General features: G+C 36.4%; 3 protein-coding genes across 3 annotated transcripts; 2 read left to right on the forward strand and 1 right to left on the reverse strand.

The window, feature by feature from the left end:
* Positions 1 to 3305: 3305 nt before the first annotated feature.
* Positions 3306 to 6279, forward strand: LOC118055721 (uncharacterized). The gene is made up of 3 exons (XM_035067688.2): positions 3306 to 3556; positions 3744 to 4286; positions 5191 to 6279. Exons 2-3 carry the CDS (start codon positions 3752 to 3754, stop codon positions 6033 to 6035), a joined length of 1380 nt encoding a protein of 459 aa, XP_034923579.1. The 5' UTR covers positions 3306 to 3556; positions 3744 to 3751; the 3' UTR covers positions 6036 to 6279.
* A 265-nt stretch (positions 6280 to 6544) lies between these two features.
* On the reverse strand, positions 6545 to 8388 carry LOC118055699 (uncharacterized). Its single transcript, XM_035067651.2, has 3 exons — positions 7372 to 8388; positions 7012 to 7291; positions 6545 to 6927 (listed from the first exon to the last, which is right to left on the reverse strand). The coding sequence occupies exons 1-3, from the start codon at positions 8341 to 8343 to the stop codon at positions 6788 to 6790; spliced, it is 1392 nt and encodes a 463-aa protein (XP_034923542.1). The 5' UTR covers positions 8344 to 8388; the 3' UTR covers positions 6545 to 6787.
* A 423-nt stretch (positions 8389 to 8811) lies between these two features.
* Positions 8812 to 12772, forward strand: LOC118055697 (pollen receptor-like kinase 4). Its single transcript, XM_035067645.2, has 4 exons — positions 8812 to 8908; positions 10376 to 10882; positions 11289 to 11858; positions 12102 to 12772. Exons 1-4 carry the CDS (start codon positions 8812 to 8814, stop codon positions 12770 to 12772), a joined length of 1845 nt encoding a protein of 614 aa, XP_034923536.2.
* Positions 12773 to 12782: the final 10 nt, after the last annotated feature.

The raw sequence follows: 12782 nt of genomic DNA on the forward strand, positions 1-12782 counted from the left end.
GAGACCAAGATAAAAATTAAAAAAAAAAAACATATGAGAAAATTGAAGGACCAAATTAAAAACAAACAAAACTTTCATGAAATGATCAAAACCAAAATAAAAAATCAAAAGAATAAGAATTAAAATTGAAAAATAAAAAACAAAAAAAAACAATCATGCATTTTAACCCGTAAGGGAGGGAGGGAGGGAGGGGAGAAAAAAATGATCATTATAAGCGGTCATGCGCCACATTATAAGGAAGAGGACATGACAACACTTTTAAAGACACAATGTCATGTCATGTTTGGGCATTGAGTGGCGTTGCACGCGCCGTTTAAATGACACAAATACCACCCATTTGTTGGCACATAATGAGTGCATACCAACAACTTCATTGAATACAAAATTCAAAATTCAAAATAAAAATATTAAAACACCGCTATTAAATTAGTAATTACTATAAAAGTCGACAAGCCTTGTTTTTTGTATTTTTTATTGTCAACTATGTATTTTAATTGTATATAAAAAATGATTTTTTTTTAAAAAAAAAACCTTGACCAAAAGCCCAATAATGTTTTGATACATGGGGTAAAAATACATTTTTATTGTTTAAATGACCATAAAAAATAAAATAAAATAAAAAATCCTTAATTAACAACTATAAATTTTGTTGATATTAAGTGTAAAAGCATCTTTTACTATATAGAGATTTGAAAAGGATCTGCACCCCCAATAATTTTGCGATGACTAACAAATAAGTGGAAAAGACTAAAATACCCCCCATCTCCCAGGCTTCTTTCTTTTTCCACTTAAGAAAAATAAAGTAATTTAATTATAGCAATCGACAACAAAGTATATCTAGTGCTACAATGAATATTCAACGCCATATAGATTTCTTGTAAATATGGTTAAGGGGTAATGGTCACATATTGTGTTTTCATCCACGGGTGCGACTTGATATTTTAGCTATGTATTATTTGTTTTCCTGGATTATGTTTTTTTTTTAAATTAAATTTTTTTATATTAAATTATTTTTTGAGTATTTTTAATTTATTTTAATATATTAATGTTAAATTTTAAAAAATAAGAAGTATTTTAAATAACAACTATTAGCATAATATTTCAATACATGGGCATAGTCGTAAACACTGCATTATTATTGAAAAACTTGCAAGTTTTGAGAAAAAAAACGTTGAAAAAAAAGGGTTGAAGTTTATAATACCACGGGCGGTGGAAAATGAACATGTTGGGAAAGGCAAGACCAAGATGAGGCGTCTGATAGTCCACGCAACGCATTGTTGGTCCACTGCTTGTGGATGCAAGCTACCTCAGCTCAGCTGCAAGGAAACTCTTAAAAATGGACAGCTGTTCTTAACACTTCACACCGTGTGTGTCCGTTAATTTAATTTCCTCTCGATTGCGGTACTTGATCTCGCTATCTAGCAAGTTAGCTCAACCACTTTTACATCCTGATGTTATTATGTTTTTAAAATATATTTTTTAATAAATTATTTATCATTTATTATTTTTAAATTAATATATATTTTTAATTTTTCCATATTGATAATATTTTATTTTATAAAATAAAAAATATTATTTTAATACATTTCTAAATAAAAAAATATTTAAAAAACCAACTGTCATAAAAAAAAATATATTTAAAAAACGACGGTGAGAAACAATCCTCCCAAACAAAAGCCAATCTCTTCACATTGTATTGGTGAAGTCTAAAGCCAATCTCTTCAAACTTTACGGGCTATTTCATATCCAGATTAAGACTTAAGTAAAACTTTATTTGATTTATTTTTTTTATTTTTTTAAATAACATCATTTTTATTTTTATTTTTAAATATTTTTTAAACGATAATATTTTCAATTGATTCACTTACTTTGTCTCAAAACTGGGCAATGGACCAGACCGATGAAAAACGAAAAGTTTAGTGTTGAAAACATGTATATTGTAACCTCTTACTTGTGATGGATTCGAAAAGCTAATAGGCTGTAGCCTTTTGGGCTCGAAAAAGGTAAAACACATCGGAGCTTGCAAGAGTAAGCTTCTTGTATCAGTTGAGCCTGCCCTTTTCATATAGCAGCAATACGCCCATAGCATTAAACCTCTACGAGCGTGTTTGGTATTTTTTTTTAAATATATATATTTTAAAAAATTTGACTTCGACATTAGTTAAAAAATAAAAAGCATAAAAAAATTAATTTAAAAATATAAAAATAAATATGCTCTAAAAAGCTGCTTTAATCGACAAGCAAACTTCTCTTTATACAAGGTAATATATATAATGTAAGAATGGAGTGAAAAAGCACAAGATAAAATGCTTTCTAAGCTGCTTTCATCATGTCAACCTTCAATTCTTGGACCAATATCTCACATAAAAAACATCGTTATTTTCTCCCATTTTATATTTCTATTTTATATTGCCTTTAACGACATGGCATACGGGACTTGTCAAAACACATGCTTTATTTTATTTTTCTTTTTTATTAATAGAAAAACTCTATTTTGTCCCCTTTTGTATGTGACGGATTCAGTTTTCATCCCTTTTTTATTATTATAATGATTGCTTTGTTTCTTTTATTTCTTTCTATTTTTCTTTAGCCTTTTTCTTATTGGTATTTCATTTTTTTTTATTTCCTAGTGCTTTAAACAAATAGAATAGTGAAAATTTTATTCATATCAAAAAAATTTATTTTAAGCTTTTAAAATTGAAAAAAATATATTAATAGGTTTTTTGTAAAAAATATTTCACAAGCTTATTTCTTTATAATATGATATGATATATATAGTTATATTTTATAAAATAAGCTATGTATGAATATATGATATAATAAAAAAATTCATCATTATACATTTTAGATTTCATTTTTTTATTGTAAGTGATTAAATATTTTATATATATTAGATAAATTTAAAAAAAAATTAATTCATTAATAAATTATTTTCCAGTTCATTTTTCATAACATAACCAAACACTGGAAAAGTGTTTTCCAGTTTATTTTTCATAACACTACCAAACATCAAAAAATACTTTTCCGGAATTCACTTTCTAAAAGGAATTCATTTTCCTGCAAACAAACAAAGCCTTCATATCCTCTTTTTTTTTTTTTTTTTTTACCCAATTCTAATCTTAGTGTAGCCACCAGCAAATGAAAAATAAAATTGAAATACCTAATCCCGTTTCGCTAATATAATTTGTTAAATTTATAACCAATAAAACAAACCATAAAAAAAAATAAAAAATTCTCAATGGATTCAATATTTGGACCAGATACTATAATATGATAATATACTGACAATAAATATATTATTTTAAAAATTGGCAATCCCTAGAGCAGAGCAAGATAGGCCTAGGTTTGCCTTGATCTAAACTCTAACTCACTCACTCGCCTTCACACTCTGGGCTACACAAGACAGAAGAACAGAAGCACCACCATGAGCTCAACCCGAGGGCCCTCCCTCGCCTCCAAGCCCCGTCACTCATTCTCTCCGCCGTAGAATGGACATCAGCACTGCCACTCTGAAACGCTGCGGCTGATATCTGCACCATTACTCTCCTTTCTTCTGGTACTTGTCTTAAAGAAAACCCAATTGCCTCTCTTTAAATTACTTGATTAGCATGTCTCTCCACCTGCACTTTTTTTTTTATCCGGTTAAAGATTATGGGTTAGTTTCTGAATGTCAAAAAGTGAAGAGCTTGATAAGCTTTTTGGAGAAATGGGTTTGATTTATTTTAACTTAATTAACATGGCAGAGGTTCAAATGGAGGTAATTGTTAATAAGAAGAAGCGTAGAAAGGAGCAACGAGAGAGCAATAATAATAATCAATTGCGTGTTTCTTCGAGCACTCCACGCACGCGTTCTCAGGTATCCCCGGAGTGGACAACTAAAGAAGCGTTGATTCTAGTGAATGAGATCGCTGCTGTTGAAAAAGATTGTTTGAAAGCTTTATCTACCTATCAGAAATGGAAGATCATTGTCGATAACTGCGTTGTCCTGGATGTTGCCCGGAATTTGAATCAATGTCGGACTAAGTGGAACTCTTTGGTTAATGAGTACAACCTGATTAAAAATTGGGACAAGGAGTCTGAGTCCCGAAGTGACTTCTATTGGTCTTTGGAGAGTGAAAGGAGAAAGGAGTTCGGACTTCCAGAGAATTTTAATGATGAACTTTTCAGAGCTATTGATGATTACATGTGGTGCCACAAGGAACACCCAGATACGGATCCGGATCCAGATCCAGATCCAGATACTGACTCTGAAAAGCCTGACTTGCTTCATGCAATAACAAACCCGGGTATGCTTCATCCCCAATTTAGCATGCTGGGATTTTAGTTATTGCTACTTAACTTGGTAATTATGAATGTGACTTTGCATTGTTTATGATCAAGTTTTAATCCTGTTTTTGTTCATGTTAGTGCCATTGCTATTTCACTTTAGATGTGTCACAAAAGTTCTTGAATGTTTGATTTTGGAATTCTGTTGTGGAAATTATGAAATAAGCTACTATAGGTCACAGGACAGAAGTTTCTGCTTGAACCTCAAAAGGTAATTTCCCAAGTTCCTATGTCTTCTAATTCGAAGTGAATGCGTTGGATTCCATTTTGTCTGATGTTTCCCCAGGAGATACCTGGTAGTATTGGAACCAACACATTTATTACCATCTGCAGCTGTGTTTGATAATTTTGGAATGTAATTTGTAATGTTTCAGCTGCATTTTCATAGCCACATGTCTTCATTGCAGCTCTCCCTACGAAGTTCATTTCTATAGCACACTAGCCTACACTGGCATGTAATGATTTGATTTAATTTTCATTTTAGTGGGACCCATAGATGCTTCCATATAAACTTCTATGTTTTCCAAAATTACGAGATTGAAATAAATGGCAATGCATTTGCATCACCTGGGTTACTGCCATAATGGAAACTGCATATAAATAAAGGTCAGATTATATTCAAATTGTTGTATCAAGTAGCTTGAAATGACATGAATTTACGGCGGAGACCATAAAAATTAGGTTAGTACATTTGATGGCATAGCTGCTCAAGTTGCTCGAGCTATTTATCCTGGTCATAGTAAATGAATTGTGGTTATGCTTTGTTGTTCTTGGACCTATGAAAGCATAATAGTAGAGCTGCTTTTGAGTAAGGTGATAGGTTATATTTCCAGCTGTGCTCTTACAATCTCCTTTGACTCTCAGGGACCAAGAAACAAAGGTGGCGGTCAAAGTCTCTGAAAACCCCTATGGAAGAAAAGACACACAAAGGCTTCAGAGAGGATAACTCTCAAACAATCCATGCAGAAGAGAAACCTCAGGAAAGATGCGTGGAAGCAAATTCTCAGATATACTGCACAGTGGAAAAGCCTCAGAGAGTCCAAGCTGAAGAAGAACATCAGGAAAGTCAGGTGCAAGAAAGCACTCAGATATACTATGCTGAGGGAAAGCTTCAGGCAATCCAAGCAGAAGAGGATCCTCAGGAAAGTTGTGCAGAAGAAGAGCCTCATACTATCCATGCAGAAGAGGAACCTGAGGAAAGCCCTGCGGAAGAGCACCCTCAGCCATGCTGCTCAAAGGAAAAGCCTCGGACAATCCATTTAGAAGAGGAAACTCGGGAAAGATATTTGGAAGAAAATCATCAGACATGCTGCACAAATGAAAAGCCTCAGTCAATCCTTGCAGAAACACAACTTCAGGAAAGTCACGTGGAAGAAAAGCCTCAGAAATGCTGTAGAAAAGAAAATTCTCAAAATGCCCATGGGGATGAAAAGCCTAAAATCCATCGTGGACGTAAAAAGAAAATGCCCAGCAAAGAAGAGATGAAGCAAATGATGGTGGAAAAACTTCATGAGAATGCTGAAATGATCCAGGCCGTAGCTAATGGCAACTTTCCTGAGATGGCAGACCTCGAAGCTGCTGATTCAAAGAACATCGAGGGCTTCAAAACTGACCTTATAAGAAGTCAAGGGGACAAGCTTATTGCATGCCTTCAAAATATTGTCAACAGTATTAGCCAGTTCCCTTGTCTTCTCCAAGAAGGTGACTAGTTGGTGCATCTGATGTTAAATCTTCCTCTCATGAGACACCATTAGGTCCATGACTGGGATAGTCGGGAATAAGATTGCTCCCTCTCCTTCAGGTTAGCATGATGTGAAGCATTTTACTGGTTAGCATGATGTAGAAATGAACCAAAAGATTCTGTTGTGCAGTTGCAGCACTTGAAAACTGCTTTCAATTTGCGCTGAATGGTGCCCAAATAAAACATAAATGTCTTTCAGGGTTTATTTTCAATGTCTCGATCCATGGTTTATGTATTTTGGAATTGTCTTGATGAAAGGAAGTAAAAAAAGAAGGGATCCTCCAGAATCTCTGGAGGAATCTCTGGCTGTGGTCATCTTTTCAAAAAGGTAAATAATAAAAGTTACCATGCTACACAAAAGCGTTGAGGTTTTACTGATATCAAGAATAAATAGATTAATCTTGATTTGCCATTCCATAACAGTGTATGGATTCAGGAAGTTTAACTTCAAAATCATCATTTTGAAAAAGAAATTTGTTCATCGTACAATCTTGAAATCGATTCATTTTGTAATGTGACATCCTCGATGCGTGCCTACAAAATATTTAACTGAGCAGAAGCATGGAGATGTGTCATCGATCTTCATCTAGCAATAAGAAACATGAACGAAAGAGGGAGCAGATCTTATTATTCCTTAACAAACATGATTCCGAGTTACAACTTCAGAATAAGGCCTTTTTCACATCTTAGGCATTGGTGGACTAAAAGTACTAGGGAAAACTATTTAGATAAAACCACCACTTTACTCAGAATCCATAGCACCAAAGAGAACTCAAAAGCGAAGAGAGTATGAAGCAATCCTCGATCAAGTGCAAATCCAAACAGCGTGACCCCCCCATTGTTGTGTTGCAAATATGCCACTGCAAAGAGAACATTAGTGGATGTTATCATATGCAAATCAACAAGGGCAGGTGAGAAAACCTTAGTTCACGAGTTCTACCCACCTAAAGCTTGCCTGGTTTGGAAAGAACATGGATCCTGTGAGGAAATTGCAATGAAAATATCTGAAGAATCAGACTCGCTGTCTTCGGCATTGGATGCTAGAGTCCCATCAGCTTCTGGCACGTGGCTTTTCCCCTGGTCTATCCTGGTAGATGCAGATGCAGATGCAGCAATCATATGCCATCTAGTTGCTATTGACACAATACCTTGAGCTCTATGTGTGATTCTAGCAGCTCCTAGCAAACATAAGAAGAATCCACATAGTTGAACTGCTGAACAAATCTGCATTAATCCTTCAAAAGTATTAGAAATCATCAATCTTGTAGACTGCAAAGCACTTATGAGAAAGGCAAACTTCTTACCACAAGGTCTCCGGAATTGAAGAAATTTTTCTCAATATTGTTGAATCCCAAAACCAGCCACAATGATCCGAATTGACTAACTGTAATTGTAACCAAACAGGATATGATAAAGAACCGATATCTGTGGCTTGTGAAGGACAATTGTTTCTTAATCCTGATATGCTCCCTAAATATGACACCTGCATCCGATTCACAACCATCAAACAACTTGTGAAGCCCTTCAAATCTAAGTATCTGGAGCTCACAAGTCAACCGAAACAGGACACAAACCAACAAGAACACTCCTGTCCTATAAACCCATGATGCCAACACCAACACAAACATGATGGAGTTCAATGGAATATTGCCAGGAAAAACATTACACGGTAACCATATTTTGACTGTGGAGAAGAATATGATTTTGTGTGCAACTTCGACAAAGAAAGATGGAAACAGTATGCAGGCTAGGTACCGAAAAGCCTTATCGAGCTCGCGGGAGTATCCACGTCGAATGAACAATGAGTCCTCTTGTAAGTCATCCAGAAACAAGAGTTGGCGCAGACCGTACCTTTTGAAGAAACGGAAAAGAGTAAAGAAAGATATTAAAGCCAAGACAGACTCAGGAAGCTGCACCAGCTTGTTGTAAGAAATGGGGTCGTTAGCTGGTGCCGAGGATGGGACTCTAATGGAAAGGGAACTTACAATAGGGAGAATAATGGCAAGGAATACGAAGATGAAGCAGGACACAAGTTTTCCTATGCAAGTGGAATGATCAAGTGCACACCATTTAAGGCTTTTTCGAAAATCACGTAGCTCATCAAAGAGTAATGATTTTGATCTATCATATGATGGTTGAAGTAACAAGGGTACACCAGCCCGCAGCTGGCTGGGCTGATTGTTTTCGTCGGGAAAAGTTACATGTCGACCAGAGGAATGGATATCTATTAGGGTGTCACCAGAAGCGGTGGAGGTGTTGATCATGCTTGAAGTCATGGGGGGAGATCAGTCGACTGAGAGCTAGCAAAACAAGGGCTTGCATTTTATATACAATTTAGTTGATAGAAGCAGGAGCTCTGTGACACTGTAAAACTTTATAGTCGCATCAAGAAAGCAGCATTTTCAGAATAAGACACGTACAAGTAGGGTTTTAGTTTGCAGGAGTGTTTGAAAGTAAATTAGAACAACGTCAAACACACATGCACATGCATCCGCTATACTGTTTCAGTGTTTTGTGACCACAAAGAAGGAGAGTGCAGGTGAGAATGTACCTAAAGCAAGCATTTGATGCATGTGAAAGCAGCAGAAAGGCTTTGCGTTATCTCGTGAGAGTTGTACTGGCGCCAATCAACGAAAGATTTTCAATGATGTGAAGAACAAAGGGTCGCCAAGTCGTCATTGAGGAAAAAGATGTGAAACAGTGATACTTGTGTCAGGGCAGTACTGTGCTTGACACGTGGTATAATGGGTGGCCAGGGGAGGGTGACAGAGTCACAGGTCGGCCTAGAGAGGCACAGGTGGATTCGGACTCAACCACAAAGCCAATCCTGTGGAGTCCAAGGTCCCATCTGTCCCGTAGATACTCTTTTTTGGCTCTTTAGTGATGATCAGCTGATCAATTTAATATCTTGTCGTGGATCTTTCAGTTTATTTTTGTTTTCTTTCCAATAATCTTCACCATAGAACAAAATGCAGGGCAAGTTAACTCATTTTTATTTTTTTTAAAAGTTCAAATAATGTGTTTTGAACCGTCTTAAACTGAATTATCTCCTTTTTATTTATTATAAAACTCGATTCAAGCTAGAAATCATATGTATTTATATATATTCCTCTCGTGTAAGTGGGGATGTAGAATCTAGGATCTTAATTTATGCTCAACACACGAGGACAGTGAACCTGTTTTTGGCCGGCTTGTCTTCATTCCCGTCCGTATGCTTCTGCTAGATCTACAGGCAAGCAGGCAGGCAGGCATCCATCAATATCCCAGGGTAAGAAAAAACCTTGTCTTAATTTCAAATATCCATCAATCACCCATTTGGCAAGAAAAATCAACAAGCCATGCATTAGATATCACTATCGATTCCGGTAAACAAGATAAATAGTCAATCTGAATTCAAAGTTTCCCCTTGAGCACTCACTCATATCCTTCGAAACTCTTTAGAGATTCCTAGGCCGCCCGCCCAATTAATGACTACATCTCTTTTTTAGTTCTTTAAGAAATAATCAAAGATAAATAGTCATTTTGAGTTCAAAGTTGCGTTTCCCAGACATTTGACATCTCTTTTTGTTTTTTTAAAATTATTTCTTTTTAATGTGATTGAGTTGTTTTGACATGATAGTATATAACATAATTTTTTTAAAATAAAATATTATTATTTCAATAAATTTTCGATGATAAATTTTCGATGAAAAAATACTCTTAGACGGATACTATACACTATCAAACACACCTCTTCAAAGGAAACACAAATCACAAAGCTTAATGACATAGGAGTAATAAATCAACATGATTTTCTTGTCATTTTCATACAGATTACAGCCAGAGGGCTCAATAATGCCTTATTAACAACGAAAGCACCCATGTAATTACACATCTTACCACGACAGACCATTACCAATCAAGAAAATATAAAGAAACCCACACAAAAAAATAAAAAGGGTCTAATGGCCGGTCTCCTTGTAACACAGCTCATGCTTCATAGGACTTGGTCGATCACAACCTTAACTTCCATCATTTGTCGCTTTGCCTTCTCTCAACTCTTTAATTTCCTAGTCTTGGACACCCTCTTAATCATTTCCCCTCCACTCTTTTCTGTTCAATATTTGATGCTTGAAAGAAAACTTCACACATCTTCCTTGTGGCTCGTAAGGTAGCATATTGGCACCTGATGCCGCTGCTATTTTACATCTTGGTCACGGCTTGCCAATTTTTTGTCACATCACATGGTGCAACTGATGCTGAAATCCTTGTCAACTTCAAGAACTCTTTGTCTACAAACTCCTTGCTAAGCAATTGGAAATGTGTCAGGCAATCCTCCGTGCAATGGTAACACCAATAATTGGGTTGGTTTGCGTTGCAATGGTGACGGCACCATCGATAAGCTGCAACTTGAGAATATGGGCTTAACGGGCACCATTAACATAGACATCTTGACGCAATTGTCAAAGTTGAGAGCATTAAGCTTCATGAATAATAGCTTGGAGGGTTCAATGCCTCAAGTGAAAAAACTTGGCTCCTTGGAAAACTTGTTTTTGTCTAACAACAGTTTCTCAGGTAAAATTGCCGAGGATGCATTTGATGGCATGAATTCATTGAGGGAAGTTCATTTGGCACATAATGAGTTTACTGGTGGAATTCCAAGATCACTTGTTTCCGCACGGAAACTAACAAAGCTGAGTCTTGAAGGGAATCAACTTGATGGGAAGTTACCTGGCTTTCCTCAAGAAAACTTGACTGTGTTTAATGCTGCAGATAACAATTTCGAGGGTCAGATTCCTGCTAGTCTTTCTCACTTCAGTCCAAGCTCTTTCACAGGTTAATTCGTATACGTACCATCTATGCTTTTCAATCCAATCAAATCTTTTCATATTCTCATAAATCTATTTTGGATGCGAGTACAATTCCTTTTCAGTCTTCTCTCTTGATAATTATTCGAAAACTGGCCTAAAAATACCCTGACGAGTAAGTGACCTTGTGACTGGAAATCAAATAAACTAGCTGATGTACATGAAAATTTAGTTAATTTAACAATCAGCTATATTATTATACCCTATCTATAATATCCATGAATCATCTTTCTATGTAAGTGGTATGTTGTTGATCTGATTCTGGTCGTAGAAGTCAAATTATGGACCGTAAAATGAATTTCTCTGCAGAGAATACTATATATATTATGGCTGCTGCAGTATTTAATGCATTCATTTTCATATGCATGATGCAGGGAATAAAGGGTTATGTGGAAAGCCACTGCCTGCATGCAAATCATCCAAGAAAAAAACCATGATGATAATCGCGGTTGCTGTTGTAGCTGTGGTTGCATTATCTGCTATTGTTGCCTTTTCCTGCATCTGTTGCCGCACAGCCAAAACACCCAAATTCTACTATTCCAAAAAGAAAATTGCCATGAATGGCGTTGGGAAAAGGGAAATTCAATCATCAGATCAGTTTGGTGATGGAAAAACGGTTGATAATGGGCAGTTTCATTTTGTAAGATGTGATAGGGGTAGATTTGACTTGCAAGACCTTCTTAAGGCCTCTGCTGAAGTCGTGGGCAGTGGTACTCTTGGTTCATCTTGCAAGACAGTTCTTTCGGATGGACCTTCTATGGTTGTGAAGAGGTTTAGGCATATGAGTACCGTAGGGAATGAAGAATTTCATGAGCACATGAGAAAGTTGGGAACATTGTCACACCCTAACTTGCTCCCTCTAGTGGCATACTACTACAGAAAAGAAGAGAAGCTTTTGGTTTCTGACTTGATTGAAAATGGCAGCTTGGCTTCTCGTCTTCATGGTATGTATTCTCTCTTTAATACTCACATAAACCAATGGAAACGATTTTAGACAATCATCCACGCATGCGTGGAGGAAGAATTCTGAACCATTTTGTCTTTCACTATGATGGACAGACGGGATTGCCTTAGGGTATGGATCATTGTTTATGATCATAATTACATACAACGAAAAGAAAAGGGTGCTAATCCATTGCTAATGTTTATCCGACTAATTTTGCTGCATTGATGGATTTATCTTTCAGCCAAGCGTGCTCCGGGAAAACCATGGCTTGACTGGCCAACACGGCTGAAGATTGTCAAAGGAGTTGCCAGGGGGTTGGTCTATCTCTACAAAGAGTTCCCAACATTAGCTCTGCCTCATGGTCACCTAAAATCCTCCAATGTGCTTCTAGATGATCAATTCGAGCCCCTCTTGACAGATTATGCTCTAGTTCCTTTGGTTAATAGAGACCATGCTCAACAGGTTATGGTTGCCTACAAGTCACCTGAATTCACTCACTCTGACCGCACTACAAGGAAGACTGATGTGTGGAGTCTTGGTATACTAATTCTGGAAATCTTGACAGGCAAGTTCCCTGAAAATTATCTAATGCAAGGCAGGGGTGGTGATGCAGATTTGGCAACTTGGGTTAACTCAGTTGTTAGAGAAGAGTGGACAGGAGAGGTATTTGATATGGATATAATGAGGACTAAGAATTGTGAGAAAGAGATGCAAAAGCTGTTGAAAACTGGGATGTGCTGCTGTGAATGGAATATGGAGAACAGGTGGGATTTGAAGGAGGCTGTAGCCAAAATTGAGGAATTGAAGGAGAGAGACAATGACAATGACGACTTCAGTAATTCCTATGCAAGTGAAGTCTATTCTTCTAGAGCAATGACTGATGATGATCTCTCTTTCTCTGTCAATGGTTGAATTGAATGAA

This window comes from Populus alba, chromosome 6, assembly GCF_005239225.2.
Source record: "Populus alba chromosome 6, ASM523922v2, whole genome shotgun sequence".
Taxonomy (NCBI): domain Eukaryota; kingdom Viridiplantae; phylum Streptophyta; class Magnoliopsida; order Malpighiales; family Salicaceae; genus Populus; species Populus alba.